Source organism: Lipophrys pholis, assembly GCF_963383615.2.
Source record: "Lipophrys pholis genome assembly, chromosome: 2".
NCBI lineage: Eukaryota > Metazoa > Chordata > Actinopteri > Blenniiformes > Blenniidae > Lipophrys > Lipophrys pholis.
Genome location: NC_137636.1, coordinates 593,542 through 612,675, shown reverse-complemented (window position 1 = coordinate 612,675; position 19,134 = coordinate 593,542). Strand labels below are relative to the sequence as shown.

General features: G+C 42.6%; 1 protein-coding gene across 1 annotated transcript; it reads right to left on the bottom strand.

The window, feature by feature from the left end:
* Positions 1-710: 710 nt before the first annotated feature.
* apip (APAF1 interacting protein) lies at positions 711-19,134 on the bottom strand. Its single transcript, XM_080458883.1, has 8 exons — positions 18,999-19,134; positions 13,562-13,630; positions 11,813-11,913; positions 7,596-7,644; positions 6,904-7,021; positions 4,467-4,602; positions 1,249-1,416; positions 711-1,168 (listed from the first exon to the last, which is right to left on the bottom strand). The coding sequence occupies exons 2-8, from the start codon at positions 13,625-13,627 to the stop codon at positions 1,069-1,071; spliced, it is 738 nt and encodes a 245-aa protein (XP_080315009.1). The 5' UTR covers positions 13,628-13,630; positions 18,999-19,134; the 3' UTR covers positions 711-1,068.

Sequence of the window (19,134 nt, the reverse complement as noted above, 5' to 3'; positions counted from 1 at the left end):
CGCCCCCTGCTGTCTCACACTGAGCAGGGTTTCAAAAAAGTTCCACCTTGGAAGCCGTTTTCAAAAAGTTGTGTTTTCAGCGGCTCTGACGTCTGAGCACCAGTCATGACATTTTCACTTGAAATCATTACAGATTGTTTCAGTTACTTCTTCTCTTCCCCAAAACCTTTAACACCAACTTGTTTTTAGACTTTTAACATGTTCATCTTTTCTTTAATATTCTGGTTGGAATTAAAAAGAATATCATCATGGCAGTTATTGTTACAGTCAAACTTTTAAAAATCATCAATTGGTTTCATAAAAACAAATGATGAGAGCAAATATTTTGAGATACTGTAGTTTTGACTTCACTGCTTTAGGAGCTAAAAATATCAGATATTTCAGTTTAGATCTCAACGGGAACAAATCCTAGTGCATATAGCAGAACACAGTTCTTTTGATGAAGCGAGTTTCCCTTCACGTTCTTTTCGTAGTACTGTATGTTCTTTATACCATTTGTTTCCCTGCTGCCTGCACACTTTCACATCTCTACATTGACAAGTTGGGCTATTTTATCTTCCGATAACTTCAGGAATGTAAAAGATGCGCTTCCCAGTTTGACGGTGTTCGTTCTCTCAATAAAATGCATGTTCATAATTATCAATATTGCTAAAACTGTCAGCTTTGGGTGAGAAAACATTTCTTAAACAATAAATTCAGATGCTCAGAAGTGAATTTCCACCATTTCTTTTTATTGATTGAAGCAACTTTTGACAAATTGAATTGAGGCGTGCGACACTGGAGCCTGACGTATCCTGGGAACTTAGTTCCAGTGCAGTCGGACTTGAATAGTGAATCAGTTGAACGTGCGGACTCTGATTTGTCCCACAGAGCTTTACAGTGTCCCTCCAGGTTCTCTGGATCACAGGCATTCATTCAGCCTCGGCCCTGAATCTGCCCTTCCCATCACATTTCATCAAATTTGAAGCAGGCCAGCCAGCGTGAAAGGCAAATGATTACAATCTGCTCTCCTGATTGAACTCCACCAAGCTCTCAGCAACAAACCTCTTTAAAAAGCACCAATGGATGTCAGACTTTCCTCTTTTCTTCAGTTGGCAGGGCCGAGGGGTCCAAGCCGCTCTGCTTCATCTGCACTGCCATGTCGAACAGGTAGTCGTAGCATTCACACCTAAACAAAGAAAGAAAGAAGCAGCATTTAGATTAAAGGACGACTAAGATCTTACTTTCGCCTCCAAATCTAATTCTCACATGGTCTTGGCTTTTTCCCACGACTCGCCCCAAACGTAGACGCCGTGTCGGCGGACGAGCACCGCGCAGGATTCTGGGTATTCCTCCATCGCCCGGGCCATCCGCTCCTTCAAGTCCTTTTCCTCCGGCGTGTTTTCAATAATCGGTACCACGAGGGTGTCGTCGTACCTGTGAGGGCACGCAGGGCGCCATATAAACAAACATCGCCAGGGCCGCCGTCCCGTCAAACCAGGTTTTACAACACAGACAGGGTGACGGAGGGCAGCGTCATTAAATCACTATTTCAAACCGAAACAATCCAAACACATTCATGGTGCGGACCCTCGTGTTTTCAACAATAGTATTACTACCTATACCCTTTTATTTGAGTTCTATATATTTACCTTTACTCCTTTAGGCTACTTTTCTAATGTATCTCGATCAGGACGTACTCGGGGATACTACCAACGATCTACTGGGAGTGAAGGGACAGATGAAATCAGACAACTTGTCATGCCTTGTCTACACGACAACGTTTTCAAGTGAAATCACATAACCTGGTGTTTACCGCATTAGATTATTGGTTTGTACCTTATTCATATTCATCTCAAGTTTTTATCTTCATGCACAGATGAGCTCAGTCTTGTTTTATTATACTCCTTTCATTCTTTTGGCACAACCTCTCTATCGCCTCCTCCCCCACATTTCTGTGAACCTTTGCCACCGAAACATTCTTGTATTTTTGGAGCTTCCTGCACTCCAGTGAAAATTAACATAAAAGATGAAGAAAAGTATTTTTCCATGACCACTTTGTCTTCTCCTCAGTCTGTCATTGAGTTCTTCCTTCCTGGTTATTTTGCAATAAGGGGACTGCCGTCACTAATTTCATTCATGATTGGAAGGATGGAAAGGACTCTACAATAGGGACAGTGGGGCGGTGCCTAGGGTGGGGGTCCAGGCTACTTAACTGCGGTCTGGCTCCTCCCCCGACTTTGCACCACCCACAAATTTAACCACACCGAGTCACGCAGGGTCTTGAGGGGGTAAGCCGCTTTCGGCGTTCTGCCCCGGTACCCCCCCTAGACACACACATTGCACCCACTTCCTCAAAACACAAAGACACACCCCTACATGCATCAAACACTCCACGGGGGGGGGGGGGTAGATGGGGCTCCCCAGAACCTCCCGCTGGGGTCTCAACCCGACCCGGGGTGAGTGCGGCTGGAATGCGGGGGGCACGCTTGCTCAGGCATGGCATTCGGGGGGGGGGGGGGGGGGGGGGGGGGGGGGGGGCTGGGGTGCGGTTCTCCCCCCCCGTTCGATTAGTGGAGGATGGGATCAGTGGCCGGGTGGGGGCCGGGCTGGCGGCCTGGGGGGCAGGAGGCATCACCCTCCCCCCAACGGTGTGTGTGTGTGAGCGCGTGCGCCTGCGTCTGTGTGGGTGTATCTATCAAGATCGGGGGGGGGATCTCATGGGGTGGGAACATGGGTGGTGGGGTATGAGGCCCCTGGGGGTGGGTGGTTGGCTGTCCTCCAACCGGGCCCGTCCGAGCCTTCGCCCTTCCTGGTCTGGGGGAGGGGCTGGTCCGGGGCGCGGCGGCTGGGGCCATCTCTGCCCTGCCGGGTTGGGGGGGTGATGTGGGGACCGGCTCCCGAGGGTGCGGCGGGCTTCGCCGTCGGGATTTGGGGGGCTGAAAATGGCGTGCGCCCCATAAAATTGGGATCAGTCAAATAGTGCGTAGCACATCAGCACACACTTTCTTTTTCTCGATCCAGTCCACCTGGAAGGTTGACAGTTCAGGCCCCGCCCTGAACACGCCCACTTTCTACCATAAATGGTCAATGCAAAGGGTCTCGTCAATATTTTGGCATCTCAATCAGTTGATCGCCGGCATTTGACAATAAATCCTCGAAGAAAAGACGAGGAAAAGGAATTTTACGGAGAGAAATAGTGATGAGGAGATGGAGGTCAGGAGATGATGGAGGTCAGGAGATGATCTTATCTGGTGTCACAGTAGTGGAATCACTAATAAATGAAAAAACGAGATCAGCAGCTCGTCGTCACTGATGGAGATAGTGAGAGAGTCTGAGAGAGATTAGAGACTGTAGAGGTGGAGGAGAAGAGTCTGATCTGGAGGTGGAGAACAGAGGAGAGTGACATAGAGGAGGAGAGAGACGTCATGGAGAAGAGTGACACCATGGACGAGAGTGACACCATGGAGGAGAGTGACACCATGGGGGAGAGTGACACCATGGAGGAGAGTGACACCATGGGGGAGAGTGACATCTTGGAGGAGAGTGACATCATGGAGGAGAGTGACACCATGGGGGAGAGTGACATCATTGAGGAGAGTGACATCATGGAGGAGAGTGACATCATGGAGAGTGATGTCATGGAGGAGAGTGACATCATGGAGAGTGATGTCATGGAGGAGAGTGACACCATGGGGGAGAGTGACATCTTGGAGGAGAGTGACATCATGGAGGAGAGTGACACCATGGGGGAGAGTGACATCTTGGAGGAGAGTGACATCATGGAGGAGAGTGACATCATGGAGAGTGATGTCATGGAGGAGAGTGACATCATGGAGGAGAGTGACGTCATGGAGGAGAGTGACATCATGGAGGAGAGTGACACCATGGGGGAGAGTGACGTCATGGATGAGAGTGACGTCATGGAGAAGAGTGACGTCATGGAGAAGAGTGACATCTTGGAAGTCAGAGAGAGTGACATCATATACGATGAGGCGGGCTTAACATACCCAGAATATCTCTCTGTTACCTAGGTTACCTTACCCAGACATTCAGAGCGTTTTCAAAAAGCTCCACCATAGGAGCAGTTTATTTAGGTTGAGTAAACGAGGCTTTACATTGTCCAAGAGAGACAGGACGCATTGCGACTGCACCTTTCCCCCACGGCTTCCAGAAGAAGAAGTTGGTGGTGTCGGACTGACAGGACGACTCTTCACTCTGCAGCCACGAGGGACTTTTCATTCACTTTAGCAGTCTGCTTGATCTGCACCTTATCCTGGGGCCCGTTTGCTTTCAGGGGGACCGTACGGGACTTCTCAACAAACACCGACTACTACTGGAGCTGGAGACACAGCCAGTGTACTGAGCTTGTGCTTTTGATTACAAGTGTGGAGATTCTTTAGGGCGCTCCTCTTGACTATGAGAACAAGAAGACTTGGATCGGAGGCTCTTTGGAAGGCACTGATCTTTGCGGCTTGATTACATACCGGTAGTTTGTGCCTGAGGTGCCCTTACGGATCCCCTTGATCATCTCCTGGTGTGTTATCCTGAACTCTTTGCCAGGATACAGCAGTGTTGCCATGACAGCAGCCTTGGAGTGGGTGTGTATGACTGCCTGTGCTCCTGTATTTTAGCAAAAAGAAGAAGATTTTTGGGATTTTTGAGTGTTGCCTTCTGGTGGTGTCTTTTTTCCAATGATAACACGGTGAATAAAAGCGTTTCCTCCCCCACACAAAGATGCTAATCACACATCAAGGTTCACCATCATGTGAAATTCTGAAGCACAAACCAAATAGGGTTGGTTTCTGGACTGCAGGCAGAACGGCTTCATTATCAATGAAGGATATAAATGAAAGAGACTTTAACTTGGGAATGAGTTATGGATTTAAGTGTAATTTGGAGGAGATGCGTTCTATCGGATTTTTTAATTAAACGACAATACTTCTATTGTACACAAGTTTGTCTTTAATACTTATACTTTCTTTATAAACGTAGATTTTTTTATTATCAAAAAAACAGACCCGGGAGTTGGGTTTATTAATACCTCTTGTTTTTTTCACAATGCTGCTGCTCATTAAGTTGAGCTTGGTTTCATCATTGGCAGTGAGTGGATTTATCTTGAATTGAATAGAGAATCACTACCTGCACCAGGGTTTAAATCTCTACACACAGTCTGTCCGTCCTATTCTTTTCTCTTTCTATCCTCGAACCACCACCAGGACAGCAGAATAGCTCCTCCTCCGAGCCTGGTTCTGCGGGTTTCTTCCTGTTAAAACAGAGTTTTTCCTTTCCACTGTCTCCTATGCTTGCACAAGTGGAATTGTTGTTTTTCTCTATAAAAGTGTGTTGAAATGACGACTGAAAATAAAACTGAATTGAATCCGGGGGCGTTTTCTCTGAACGACTGGCAAGCTGTCCCGTGTCCACCCTACTTACCAAGACAGGCAGAATTAGGACAAAGCGATGGTCTCCACCTCACGTAATGATATCATGCTTTCCCCAGCATTCTTCAAGCATGAGGACCTTCTTGCTTTCTCCTTCAGGCCCACAGAAAACATTTCAGAAAACTGAACAAGCACTTAGGGGCAGTCAGTGGCAGCAGGGGTTGATTTTCATTGTGGATTATATAGGAGTTAGTGGATCATTTATTTTTGGTTCATCTGGACTACCCAGAGAGACAACATTTTACGTTGAGGTATTTTTCTGTCTGTTTATTTTTGCATGAGGGGAAAGTGATTAATAAACCATCTCTTGCCTTTCGACGAGCGCAGTCAGCGTGTGTTTTAGTGCACTACATTAAGGAACTGATATGTCACAAATATTACATGGAAGAGGTTCATTCAGCAGAAAAATGACTTGAAATTTGTCATTTATTTATGACACTCATCTCAAATAACTCATCCAAACAAAAACCTTCTTGTTCTGAAAATTAGGAAAGAAAACAAACAACTACTTGGAGTGGAATTTGGATTTTACAGCTGTTTGTCATGTCATTCTAACTTCATGGAAATAAACTGCAGCATTCAGGAACGTGCACATTTTTCTTAAATTCAGAAAGACAGAGTGCTTTGTGAGCAGTGAACCCAGTTTTTTTTTTTTATCTACCAAGCATGAGTGCTGTACTTGCCAATACTTTTAGATGCATTTATTAATTACCTTTTAGTTTTTTATAATATTCACAGTTTTTCTTCAAACATGGCATGTTCATGTCAAAGGCTCACTATAGTAGAGCGTACATCTCTAATCAACAAGCATTTTATCAATTGCCTTGGGGAAATGACTTGTCTGCGTCAACCACATCCTATTTGTAGTCAACCTTAACTACACAACCAAGGAGCAGTCGCTGCTGCTCTGCAGCACCTGGGGAGGCACACAGTGGTAATCTACAGTGAGATTCCAACCGGCAAACCTCCCAAATATTACATGTAAATGACCGCATGTAGAATAACCACAAAACAAACTGTGCAGTGGTGATACAGATCCAGAGGTTAACAGCAACTTACAAAGAAAAATCGAACAATTCAACCACAAATTGGCACAAATTTCAGTGTGCATCATTTGTAGTCGTCTCTTTTTAATCTCTGGACGTTCTGTACAGCTGACATCGCTGCAGCGCCACTGAGGGCGATCTCCTCAGCTTTAGGTACCTGAACACTTTTAAGAGTACTATTTTACACCAGACTGCAACTGAAATATTTGTAATTTCATCTTTTACTTAGCGTTTAATTGTCATCCAGGCTCCCACCACAAGTTGGGGCTATAGAGCCATCACTAAGAAAATCCACACTATTTTTCATTCTTTCCTTGTGTTGTGATGCAATATGGATTCAGGTTTTGAAATATCAAGATGTATGTCTAATTGTCTTTGCTATTGTCTATAAACCACGGTGTATGTGGGATGCATGCAGTGCCAGAGTGACGAACCTCTCATAGTGTAAGCGTTCATAAAAAGTGGTGTACATTGGCTCTTCTTTAACTTCTTCCATGCAGGCGGGCAGCTGATGTCCCTCTCCTCCACGTCACACACAAACATATCTTCTGGCTTGAAAGCACAAATATTTCAAACATAAATCATTGTCACAATAACTCCTGATTTTCAAGGGGTCATATTATGCAGAGTCCACTTCTTAAAGGTTCTCCAGCAGTACTACTCGTCCCCATACCTGGACTGACGTCCCAGAAGTGAAGACAGTCTGTCCTCTCTGTCCCTGGCTTGTTTCAGGTTTAAAAAGTGTGTTGCTCCAAGCAGCCAATCAGGAATCAAACCCTATATAGTGTCATCGGGGGTTTAGCCAATCCCAATCAAGGTAGGCCCTCCCTTTGACTCCTCCCACAATTAGGCAGCTCTGCTCTGGCACATGGCACCACGAGGGGAAGTACTTCCTCCTCTTCCCAAGATGGGCATGTGTGGGCGGAGCCAGTCCAGCTCACACAGACACAGCAGATTCTGAATGCAGCTCCTATGATCCAATATTCAAATGAGGAAAATCAAGGAAAAGCTGAATTTGGAGCAAAAACTATTTGGAATACAAGGTTTGTGGAGCACCAAGACCATGTTAAATTGTTGAAAAGCTGGATAATATGACCCCGTTAAGTTAAGAGCAGAAGATTCTCACCTGGATTCTCTCTTTCTGGACACCTGATGGTGCAATGTAAATCTGGTCCCTGTTTGTTACAAACAAATAAAAATGTGTTAAGTTTAAGGAGGAAGATGATTAAGGAGGTCATGTTCTTGCCGAACAGCACCAGACAACAAAGTGAAGTAGTCTCTGTCTTTTTCCCTCCAGGTAAATGTAATGGTTTGTACTCAGTTGAACCTGTGGCAGCAGTGAAATGTGAAAGAAATACTACAGCTTTTCCAGCCATCCATAAAGGCCCTGGTCCCCAAAGTAGTTATTGTAAGTGACTCTTTATACCTTGGCATCAGTTTGCCACAGACATTTTTAGCTGGTGCTGAAGCCGGCCATTTATCTGAAACACTTTGTTGTTACTCTGCAGTTCAATTTATTCACGAGTTCTCTTCCAACTGCAAACATGCAAATAGCACTTCAATGGCTGCCTTATGTGTCAACACATTACATTTCCCTGACAGAGTCGCGTCTTTAAGAGGAATTTTATATTCTACGGCCTTGGTCACTAGACCAAGCGGAGCAAAAGGACTGAAATGAAATGTAAATAAATGCAGAGCTCCAGCGTTACAAAGACAACCTCAGCTTATCCCCCTCGAAATCTCTGGAATGAGCATACTTCTGTTTAAAAAGTTTGAGGCTTAATGTAGAAGATGGAGCTATTGTATTCTTCTTTATGTTGCAATGCATGAGTCCAAATAAAGAGGAGCCTATTGATTTTAGGAGCCAGTTCTGGCAAGGCTGCCCCCGAGCTGTGAGTCATTTGTGAGTCAAACCAAAGCAGCAGTAAGAAGAAACAAAAAGCTTTAAAAAACATTACTTAAAATTCAGACTGCCACTCAAAGGAAAATACTTGATATGTAAAATTGCCAATTGTGTAAACACACACAGAGCTTGTGCTGTTCCATTGGCCGTTTATGATCATGTATTTTGTAAATAGTCAGAAAATCAACACATTCGAGACTACATTCTTTGGTTTAATGAAGTAGGGATGCACCAATACCACTTTTTTTAAGTATGAGTACAATTCCATTAGATACTTGCCAATACAGAGCACCGATGACTATTAATGATAATAATTAAATGCCATAGTCTCATTTGTACTCCATACACAAATGATTCGTGGAGGTTATGTGTTGCCGGGAACCACCTCCACATAGCCCCTGCATCAGCGCTATGCTCAACTCCAACAGCCACTGCGTCTGCAGTCAGACTTTAATCATGGATAGCATGTAGCATCGCTGGTGTGTGAGCCTCAGAAGTCTTTAGCATGTAGCATCGCTGGTGTGTGAGCCTGAAACTCTTTAGCATGTAGCATGTAGCACGGCTCGGAGTAAAATCCTCCTGATCCACTGAGCAGCTAAACTGATGAGAAACACCGGGCTAACTGCTGGTCCAACTGACTCTGGTGATTAAGTTGCTTTGGCCTCTTCTTGACATTTTGTCAAAACATAATTTATAGTCTTCTCAGTATTAATAAAGACTCTAAACTGTGGACATTGCTCGTGCTCTCTTGTCCACCTGCTGCTGATGTTATGACATCATGCAATACTCGTCAGGGTGTATCGAGGATCTTTTCACATTAACACCAACATAACTATATCAACAGTAGGGACATCTCTCCATCATTGAGGAGAATGAATAACTTTGTTTTAATCAGCACTTCCTCCAGGATGAGGTCAGTGTAGCTCTCCGCTCGCTGCAGCTCAGTAGAAGTTGGGTGATGCAGCAGGACAACAGCCCTAAACATGAAAGTAAATCTGCAACAGAATAGCTTCAAAAAGCTTTTGGGAGAAGCCCAGTCAGAGGCCGGACCAGAATCCAATAAAGATGTTTTGAAATGCCCTGAAGAGAGCCGTTCACGGGAGACATCCAAGGAATATGGATGAGCTGAAGCACTTCTGGAAGTGAGAACGGACCCGAGGTCTTACCAGAAACACATGACTCACGATATTGCTGCCAAAGGAGGTTTAACCAGTTATTAATTCCATCGGCACTTTAAATATTAAGTGATATTCTCTCTGAGACATGCACTGTGGTATTAAGTCCTTATCTTTGACTTTCATGTACATCACATCACAATTTTTGACAAATTCATGCAGAAAAAAAAAAGGAACTTCCAAAAAGGTTTCTATACTGAACAGGGCCAAATAATACTTTATTTAACTGGTGAGAATGTGCACAACACACCCATGATAGTGAAGCTCAGAGGAACTGTCTCTATTTGAATATAATTTAACAAGAGGAGAGAAGATTCCACCTTGAATCATTCCAGACTAACCGTGGCTTTTTGGAGCCGAATGGACCACCAGCGAACAACCAGCAGCAGAGGCTGGATCTCATAAGGTTTTATCAAGTGCTTGTGTTGGCTTAAAATAAATGTCTGCCATTGCAGATTTCAAACTGAGATTTTTTTTCCTGCAGACCGTTGCTTTTGTTTGTCGTGGCCATCCGAAAACAACACAGTTCAAAAGATGTTTGTAATAAGCTGTCAAAGCATTCAATTTAAATTCTCTTTTATCACAGCCGGGCTGAGGCCTTCTGTCTTCACCCTGGATTTGCACGCATTGTCACAACAAATACAAGTGACTTCCCATTAGCCCCACAGCCCTTCTGTCAGGATGCCACTGTTCTAAAATATATATTGGTATAATGGCGTTGCCAGTTTTTGTCACTGTGAGAGATTGCAAAATGGAAAGCGAATTGAAGATGTGTCAGCTTAGCTGGAGTGAAAAGCTTTAGAGGCTGTTAAACCTGTACATTTTAAAGTGTAGGAGGTTTTGTATTGGGGTTTTTCCTGAGGGGGCGCCAGAGAGCTTCAGGAGGGGCACAACAGCTGGACAATCTGGGGAAATGGCTTTTGCTATTCTTGTGTCCATTTTCTAAAGCAGAGACGACGTGCCGCCTTGCCGGTACCATCAGGCATGGCCGTGTTCTCGAAAAACATGTGCCAGCATTTGGAACCCGTTGTCACTCATTAATAGTTTATCTCTACATTTGTTATTCACTTCCTACTGTATTTTGTTGCCTATGTTCATATCTATTTATGTGGTTAAAATGTAGTAACATTTCAGGTCTTTATCTCACAGTGGAAAATAGACCCTGGGGCCCATATTCTATGGGGGTCCATTTACAATCTAACACCGGGTCCAAATACTGGCCGGGCTTTTCTGTGCAACTTGCATGTTTGTATTTCAAATATACAAATTTACTGTATTTTCCGGACTATTGAGCGCACCTGGATATAAGCCACACCGTGAAATTTAAAAAGAAAGAAAAAGTATATATATCGGCCTCACTATAAGCTGCAGGTGTCCAGGTTGTAAAAAATCAAAAGTGTGTGTGCGTGCTGCGGAGAAGCCCACAGAGAGAGAGAGAAATACACAATCACAGGGTTTCATCACTGCTGATAATGTATTTTATGGGTGATTTGCTGATTGTGATTCTGAGGAGGAAGATTTCTCAGCCACGGAGTCCAGCAGGCGGCTTTACGTGATGCACCTGAACGCATCACTCACAGCCTCAGCTGCTGGAGCTCTGGACCACGGAAAGCAGCTCAACATGAGGTCATGAAGAGCAGAAATATCACCTTTAGGGCAAGTTTAGGAGAAGCAGAGGATCAAAACAGCATGTATAGAATCTGGTGGCATGAAGCCTGCTAACCCGTAAAAATCCATAAATTAACCGCGTCATTTTATAAGCCGCAGGGCTCAAAGCGTGTGAAAAAAGCAGCGGCTTATAGTCCAGAAAGTACGGTACATCCTCCCCAAAGTCATGAGTTTGTAAAAATGTGTATAATGTAACAGCTATAGAAGAAGTTGTTTGGCCATTTCATTGTATTCTGCATAGTGATTATTTGGTTTTGTGAAAATAGACATTTTCATCACGTTTACTCTGAACGTTTTCTTTGTTGTAGAGCAGAGTTTAAATTTAAAGGTAGTTCTGGTACTATTTCACCGGTCCAGCCTGCTCAAGTTGCCTGAGTTGTTTGGAGCTAAAAGCATCGAGTACAGTTTATTTTCTTGCTTAATGAGTCAATAGCTTTTATCAAAAGCTTCCAGTAGGAAACAATTGGAAGCTCAACATTAAACCCAACATCACGACTAAATGGAGGCGGTACAATGTGGTTCAGGGAGGCCATCCCTCCACACTGCCACTGCTTTGAGACAGAGCAAACAAGAAGGGACGAGACCAACTGTACAAACCCTTGTCTGAGGCTGATTCCTCCTCCTGTCCCCGTCACCCAGCCCAGTTGGTAGAAAAGCCGACATAACTCAGGGATGAGCACACGGGGATGCTCCTCCTCCTGTGTCAGATACGAACAGATAAAATTACACTTTTACATCAATATGTCAGGATAAGCTGCAACTTCGAACAGCTGGTAAATGTACAAGCAGTATACTTGTTACTGCTGGTGTTTTGTGTCATTACAGTACAAACTGTTGCTGCAGCTGCTGTAAAATACAGAAAATGAAGAGGTTGGTGGCATTTTAAGAGTTTGTTGTTGGCGGAAAGTTATAAAGCATTGCAATACATTGTATATGGATACTACTACATTAAGCAGTGTAAGGGAATTTTACTATTCTCTCATCTATATAATCAGTTCCTGGCTTCTTGTTAAACTGGTACCTGTTCCACAACAACAGATTTACTATCTTAACGTTAGACGTTAATGTTTTCAAGTGAAAATGGAAAACGCTCATTGTGTGTTTGGTGTTTACACAAGAAGGGTGCAGGGAGCCACGGAAAACACAACGATTTGAAAACGCTCTGACTGTACATGAGCACCACGGCTGTAGTAAATAGTTCTTCATGCGCGAGTAGAAGGACAATAACAACAACGTTTCCTCCGTCGTGGCATGACTCCCAGTCCAGATTCTCCTGGGACTTGGTAGTTTTATAGTTAACAGTCAATCGGAATAAAAATCAACTTGGTCGTCCGTCCACACGAAAGTTTGTCTACTCGCCATTGTTAACGTTTATAGCATATTATTCTCTGCACATGTGTGGTTCCATTAGAAAAACAAACAACAGCACTATTGGTCCGATTACATTGTTTTCAGTGTTTCTGCCTTTGTGTGTGTAAATGGACATCATTTTCAAACTTGTCATGTAAACGCGATTTCTACATCTGTGTAGTAATCTTGATCAGCTGAACTGATTCACCACTGGTGGTCCAATAAGAATACTGTACTGACAGCTGGTGAATGGACCTGTGGACCGTACGTTTCACACCCCAGATGTAGACAGTCAAGCACACATTACCTCACATGTACAATGACACAGATGATAGCAGTCTCTAACAAACACATTCAAAATTCTTACAACTACAACCAACTAGTTATGGAATTGTACAGTTTGGCAAGCAGTTAACTCTCCTCGCAGTCCAAAAACAAGCTCTGATGTAAATGTGTGACTCTAAGTGTCACGTAGGATTGATTGACAGTGTTGGTGGTGGTCTTTCTCTCTGCGTTTGGCCTGTGATCATCCTGCCTGGACTGATAGTGATCTTGGTTGAAGATATAAAATATGCATGGAGGATGTCTGCAGTAGAAACTGAAGCGATACAGAATAATAATGTGCGCACACGAAATGCTTATTTAAACTGCATACATACACATACCAGAGGTTGCATATTTTCCCGCCATGGACCCAATTTTTTTAACAATGACAGAAAATTTGGAACGCTGTCCGTCATTTTGACATATTAGATTACAGAGGGCAGATCCTTTGCTGTGACTGTCAGTCAAAATGACAGGCCACAAGAAAGTAGAGCGCAACCTCTGATACATGCTGCATTCATACCCCTTGAAATATATTTCGACTGGAGCCTTGTCCTAATAAAGTTCCACTGCTGAAAAATAAACTTAAATCATGCAAAAATACTTCTTGCTTTGGCATATTTAGTGCACTTGTGTTTAATGTTAAGTGTTTGTAAGTCGTGATGCGCTTGCCTGTTTCCGTGTGGCCTCCTGATCTGCGTCTTGGCAGCCGTTGCCGGTGCCACACAAAGACGACATCTCCTGCAAGAAACAATTCTCAATGCCGAGACAGGATGTGTGGGAAACACTTGCAGGAACAACAATTTTAGTGTCATACAGTTGCAGTTGACTCATCAAGAGTTATTCTGCTTTACTTCCTTGTTTCCTCATAAGAAGCAGACACTGGGAAAACAAGCTGTGGAAGAACAGGAAAGAACTTTTCTTCCTTCTCCTCCCACACGTCAGTTATTGAGAAGCTGTGGTTTTCCTCCCATCGATGGACAGATCAGAAATCTGATGTCACTGTTGATTTAGATTTCTGTTTATTTGAACAAGGACACAAAGGTAAACCACTCTAAGTAGAAACAAGGCACATGATTTTTAGCTTAAAAATACAAAGCAAATAAAATGTGCCGTTGTGGAAATGATTACTCGACAGAAGAAGGTGAATGTGAATGAAGATGAATTAGACAGCACAGTCGTTTTTCATTGGTTGTAATTGAACAACAGATTCTACTTTTAGACAGAACAGGTTGGATTGAACTTCATTCCTACGAGGTACAATAGGTGGTGGTGTTAAGTGACTTAGGTGCAGTCAATCTTCAGAGTTTCAGCCCTCTAGCTGGCCTCTAGCTGCTTTCCCAGATTGGGCTCAGCAGATGAACGGAGCTTTGCTGTCAGAGAATAACGCCCTGTTTACACGTTTCAAGTGAGAAGACGTTGATTTTGGTTTTTGTTTGACAAAAGTCAAACAATGAGGAGGCACTCTGGGTCGTTTTTGTAATGAAACCACAAAAATATGGTTGCAGAGAACTACATGATGGAAACATTCAAAATGGCGAGTACAGGGACATTCTTATGGACAAACTGTCTCTGTTCCAGGTGACTCAATTCTAAAACTTATCAGGAGTAACTCACCAAGTCCCAGGAGAATATGAGCTAAGAGGCATGCCACTCTGGAGGCCGCCGTCATTGTGATCGTCCGTCTACTCTGAGCACAACTACTCACTACGGCAGGAGGCGCATGCGCAGTAGCAGCATTTCAGAAAAGCTGCGTTTTACCCTGTCTCTATGGAGTGTTTTCAAAAAGTTGCATTTCCTCTGTTTTCACTTGCAAGCCTTGTCGTGTGAATGCTGCCTCGGCAGTATCAATGATTTTATGCTAAAGCTCGGTGGACTTTGGTCGCGTGTTGCTGAATGTGGTCTGAGGTACATTCAAGATTTTAATAACAGAACCAGGCACTTTTGTACAGTCTGTACTTGCTTATTACATTTGTATTGTACCCAGAAGCTTCAGCTGCAGTTTTTTTAACTAAGTTTACTGCTTCTTCATTGAGCGACTCAATGCGCCAACTTGTGGTGCACATTTGTACTGCAAGACGAAACAGATAAGGTGGAAAACATTTAGATTTTTGAAGACGTATGAGAAGCACATTGCTAAACAGTTTTTTAAATTACATCAGGACTATTGTTTTGTCGCATTTTGATGATTTTGTTGTCTCATCCCACATTAAAAACGATATCACATATCGCACTGTGGAGATGTGGAGGATGTGATCAGTCATCGAAAACCAAACCCAAGAAGTAAGTTCAAACATACCGCTTTATGCATTCAGAAAAGGTTTATTACATTTCAACGCACTCGAGCAGAGAAGTTTATAGAGCTGCTATCTGTCAGTTTTCACAAGTACATAAAAGTAAAGGTTTTGTTTTTCTTTCTTCATTTTGGAGAATGAGACCCAGTGTCTAAAACAAGCTGTGGCAGACAGTCTTCTACATCGGTGCTTTCCTGTGGGCCTGCTGGCTGCAGTCTGGGCAGCAGCAGCGGCTCTACATTCTACTCCATTTGTCACATTTGTGAGTGTCTGCAGTTTAAATGGACTGGGTTGTGCTTTAGGAAAGAGTTCACAGAAACTCAGAGAAATCATATTGGCAGAAATCTCTATAAATATTGACAATCAACTGACAGGCTTTATTTGCTTACAGTAAAAGCAAACGGACTCGTTTAGCGAACCAGAATAAGCAACGCTGCAAATACAAGGCTGGAAAGGTCTGAAGGTGAATTTGAGAAAATGGGGCTAATCATTTCTGCACCAGAACCAACTGTCGACCGTTTTTTTGTTTTTTTTCAAGCTGAGCTAAGAGCTCAGTACAGTTGTTGTACTCTGGCTTGTAAATTGTTTATTTAATTAGAAACAAGTTGCTTTCTGTGTCATAAGTAAATTCTAATGTGGCGTGTCACACTCAGGGACTATTGAATCCATTGTTGAAGATAAAGCATCGAGCCTCTGTCCAGCTGCTGGAGCACGGTAACGTGTAGTATGAATGTTCTTGACACCAGAATGAAAGATTTTAATTAAGAGTAATCTATAAAATAAAAATGCTCAGAAGACCGTGCAGATTTAGAACAGTGAATACAGACTCAACATATAGATGAACGTTGTAATGAGCTCCATTGTCTGAGATCGGGCTGGCTCACAGTGTCTCTGGGTAAATGATGGCAGCTGCTAGCGGACATTTATTCATGCAGTAGAGTGGCTACCTGCTGCGCCAAATGTCTCTGCTGATTAAGTTGCTGGTTTTGTACGAACAATTTTTTGCCTCCTCTTTATATTTTGGCAGAACATAATTCACAGTCTGTCATTAATATTAAAGAATCTCCACACTGACATTGCTCCTCCTCTCTTGTATACCCGCTGCCTACGGATGAGGTAATGTAACGTTGTATCTGGGATCATTAGCAAGTACCTCATGCAGTATCGGACCCAATATTAGTATAGATAGTGGTGCATCGCTAGAAAAGATATTTTGAATGGCCACTAAAAGCCAGCAATACTTTGACAGGATAATATAATTGTAGGTGAATTTGAAAGGATTCAGTAGCCCCCCCCCCCCACACACACACACACACACACACACATTTTAGCAGAACCGATACTGAATATTTTTACTTCTCACGACTCTAGAGTGGCTGAATCAAGTGAACAAAATAAGTACATACATTGGTAAAGTTCAAGGTTACTTGTCAAACAACTATTGTGGAATCTGAAGTTATTTTGGGCAGTAAGAATATTTGGTATACATTCCTCACTATTTTGAAACCTTTTGTTTGACTTAAGATGGTTTGAACTTTATTTTTCCACAAACTAAAAAATATCTCAATTTATCCAGAGCAAAGCTTCTGGGCCTTTTTCCACGTAGAACAAAGAAAGTCAAAGCTACAGTTGGAATGTAAATCCACATAAGCCTGATGTCAATATGTAGAGAAGCAGTGATTTTGGATTTTGCCACAACTTGTTGATGTTTCAAAACACCCTGCAAAACTATAATCCGTTATGTATTAAGATGTATTGTGAAGCAGCTCTGATAATGCTAAGGCTGCCAGCACATGGATGAACAACCCTGCATCATTACAGGCTGTATGTAGATTCTTTATGTGGCACGTGATAACGTCAGCTGAGTTCATTGGGTGGCTCACTGTTGTCATCAGACGGGAACAGAAACAGATTTGAAGGGCTGCATGTGACGTTTCTGAGTCAACAGGGTGGCGACCAGACAAGTGAGCAACACGGCCCACAGTAAATGCTTCAGTTCATAAATTCACCACAGAGCTCTGAACGTCACACAGTAATATCCAGATAAGGAAGAACACTGGAGAGAAACTGATCCTTATTCCACTTTGAAAACAGAAATCACATCATTTCTTATCAAATATCAAGATACTGTATATATCAACAAATATATGAAGTTTGAAAATGCAAATAATGTTTAAAGAGATAGAAAACCTGATATGTTTCCCAATTAAGGAACAACAGGGTTAATAGGAAAATTAAATAAAATATGATTATATAATTTTATTCATATTTATTGCTATACACAAATGCTGCATATTGACCTCAAATTATGACTTATATATATATATATATACACAACATGGTTCTGTCATCAAGCTAAAATGTGGATATTATGTATTGTTTATTCACAAATAATTACTGATGCAGAAAAATAACTTCCCTAATAAAGTACATTTCTTTTTATTTTGCTTATTTATTGTTGCTTTTCTTTTATTTGAATATCGACTCATTTTAAAACAACAGCTGTGGTGACAACTCATATTTTATTCTGTGGACTTGATTTATTCCTAATATCGACCACCATAAAGATAGAAGTCAGATTAACAAATGCTGTCGGGTGTATAGCTTCATCAGCTCACTGTCATTTCACACTTCTTTTTAATCATCGTCTTTTCCAACATCAGAGTATTGCTCAAAGTATTTGTTTTATAGTGACTAGAAAAGCTTTGATTTCAAAAGAAAGTCAGCAACTAGTAAACTGTTTACTGCAAAAAAAGCCTCTATCATCATCATCATGATTCTATAATAAATAAAGAAATCACTAATTGGACTTTCATTGAACGAGTTATAAAACATTTTGATTATCAATCCTGCTATGTTTAGCTTTACATTTTAAGGAGACAAATGGTCACGTCATCAAAATAGTACTGCTCAATATCATCAGACTATGTATTTTCAATACTTGGTCCGTTGTGTGGTACTGCTCTCTTTGAATAGAAGTTGGAGCCGCTTCCGGAGCACAGAAGGTGAGAGCAGGGTCGATCCTGGATGAGACGCCGGTCCATGAGAGGAGCAGACAGTCACTCACATCCACACATACCAGCAGCAGGTTTACCTCAAATGTGCACGCAGAAGGGAAATCATACAAACTCGGAACACAAATATTAGTCTGTAAACCCAAACATAACCCGTGTATTACTGCCTGTGTGTAAGACATTCTGGGGAGGAGGTGTGGAAGGAATCATGGAACTCAACCATCATACAGAGAATGTATTACAGAAGAAGTTAGGATCTTTAAGTCATCTGATGACGCAGTAAATATTAAACTCTGCTTCATCCTCCACTCCACTCAGATCCTTCAACATTCATAGTTTTGAAATGTGGCGCAGCAGGTTAAATTATAGCCTGAAGAGCTCAACTTAACCCGGCAAAAAGTGAGATTTTATGAAACCCCGGAAAAACGAGGTTTGATCGGTGTTAATCAAAATCTAAATAAGACTAAGATGCATGTTGAATATCCAGTTAAACACATAAACGCATGGTTTGACCAGCTATAACTGCTTTTATCACATTATTACGGGGTTAGGATTCAGTTTCAGTAAATCGTTCCTAATCCAGAAAGAACGTGTTTGTTGTCATCGGTGTCTGTTTTGTCTCATAAAAAGAGTTTGGGACTGAATATTGTTGAACTTGAAGTTACCGTGTAAAGCTAAACTACATTTGACGAACTCACACAGTTCCTTCTTTTAGTTTGTAAACGCGGCACCAGGCAGTCTAGGTGCGGCGGTTTTACGTCAGACGCAAATGAAAGGAGCCAACAGGACATGCCACCTTACCTTGTTAATGTTGCGAAATCTTTATTGTTGTTGTTGTTCGAAGTATTTCCCGCTAACAAGCTATTGCTACAGCTGAGATGACGTCACGGACGCGCAACACTGTCGTGGGCGCATAATGATGACGTGATGCCAGCGC

Coding starts and splice junctions, on each gene's coding strand:
- apip (XM_080458883.1), bottom strand. CDS start 13,627: ATGTCGTCTTTGTGTGGCACCGGCAACGGCTGCCAAGACGCAGATCAG. Junction 11,914..13,561: donor AGGAGGCCACACGGAAACAG/GCAAGCGCATCA, acceptor TATCTGACACAG/GAGGAGGAGCATCCCCGTGT. Junction 7,645..11,812: donor GGAATCAGCCTCAGACAAGG/GTTTGTACAGTT, acceptor TGTAACAAACAG/GGACCAGATTTACATTGCAC.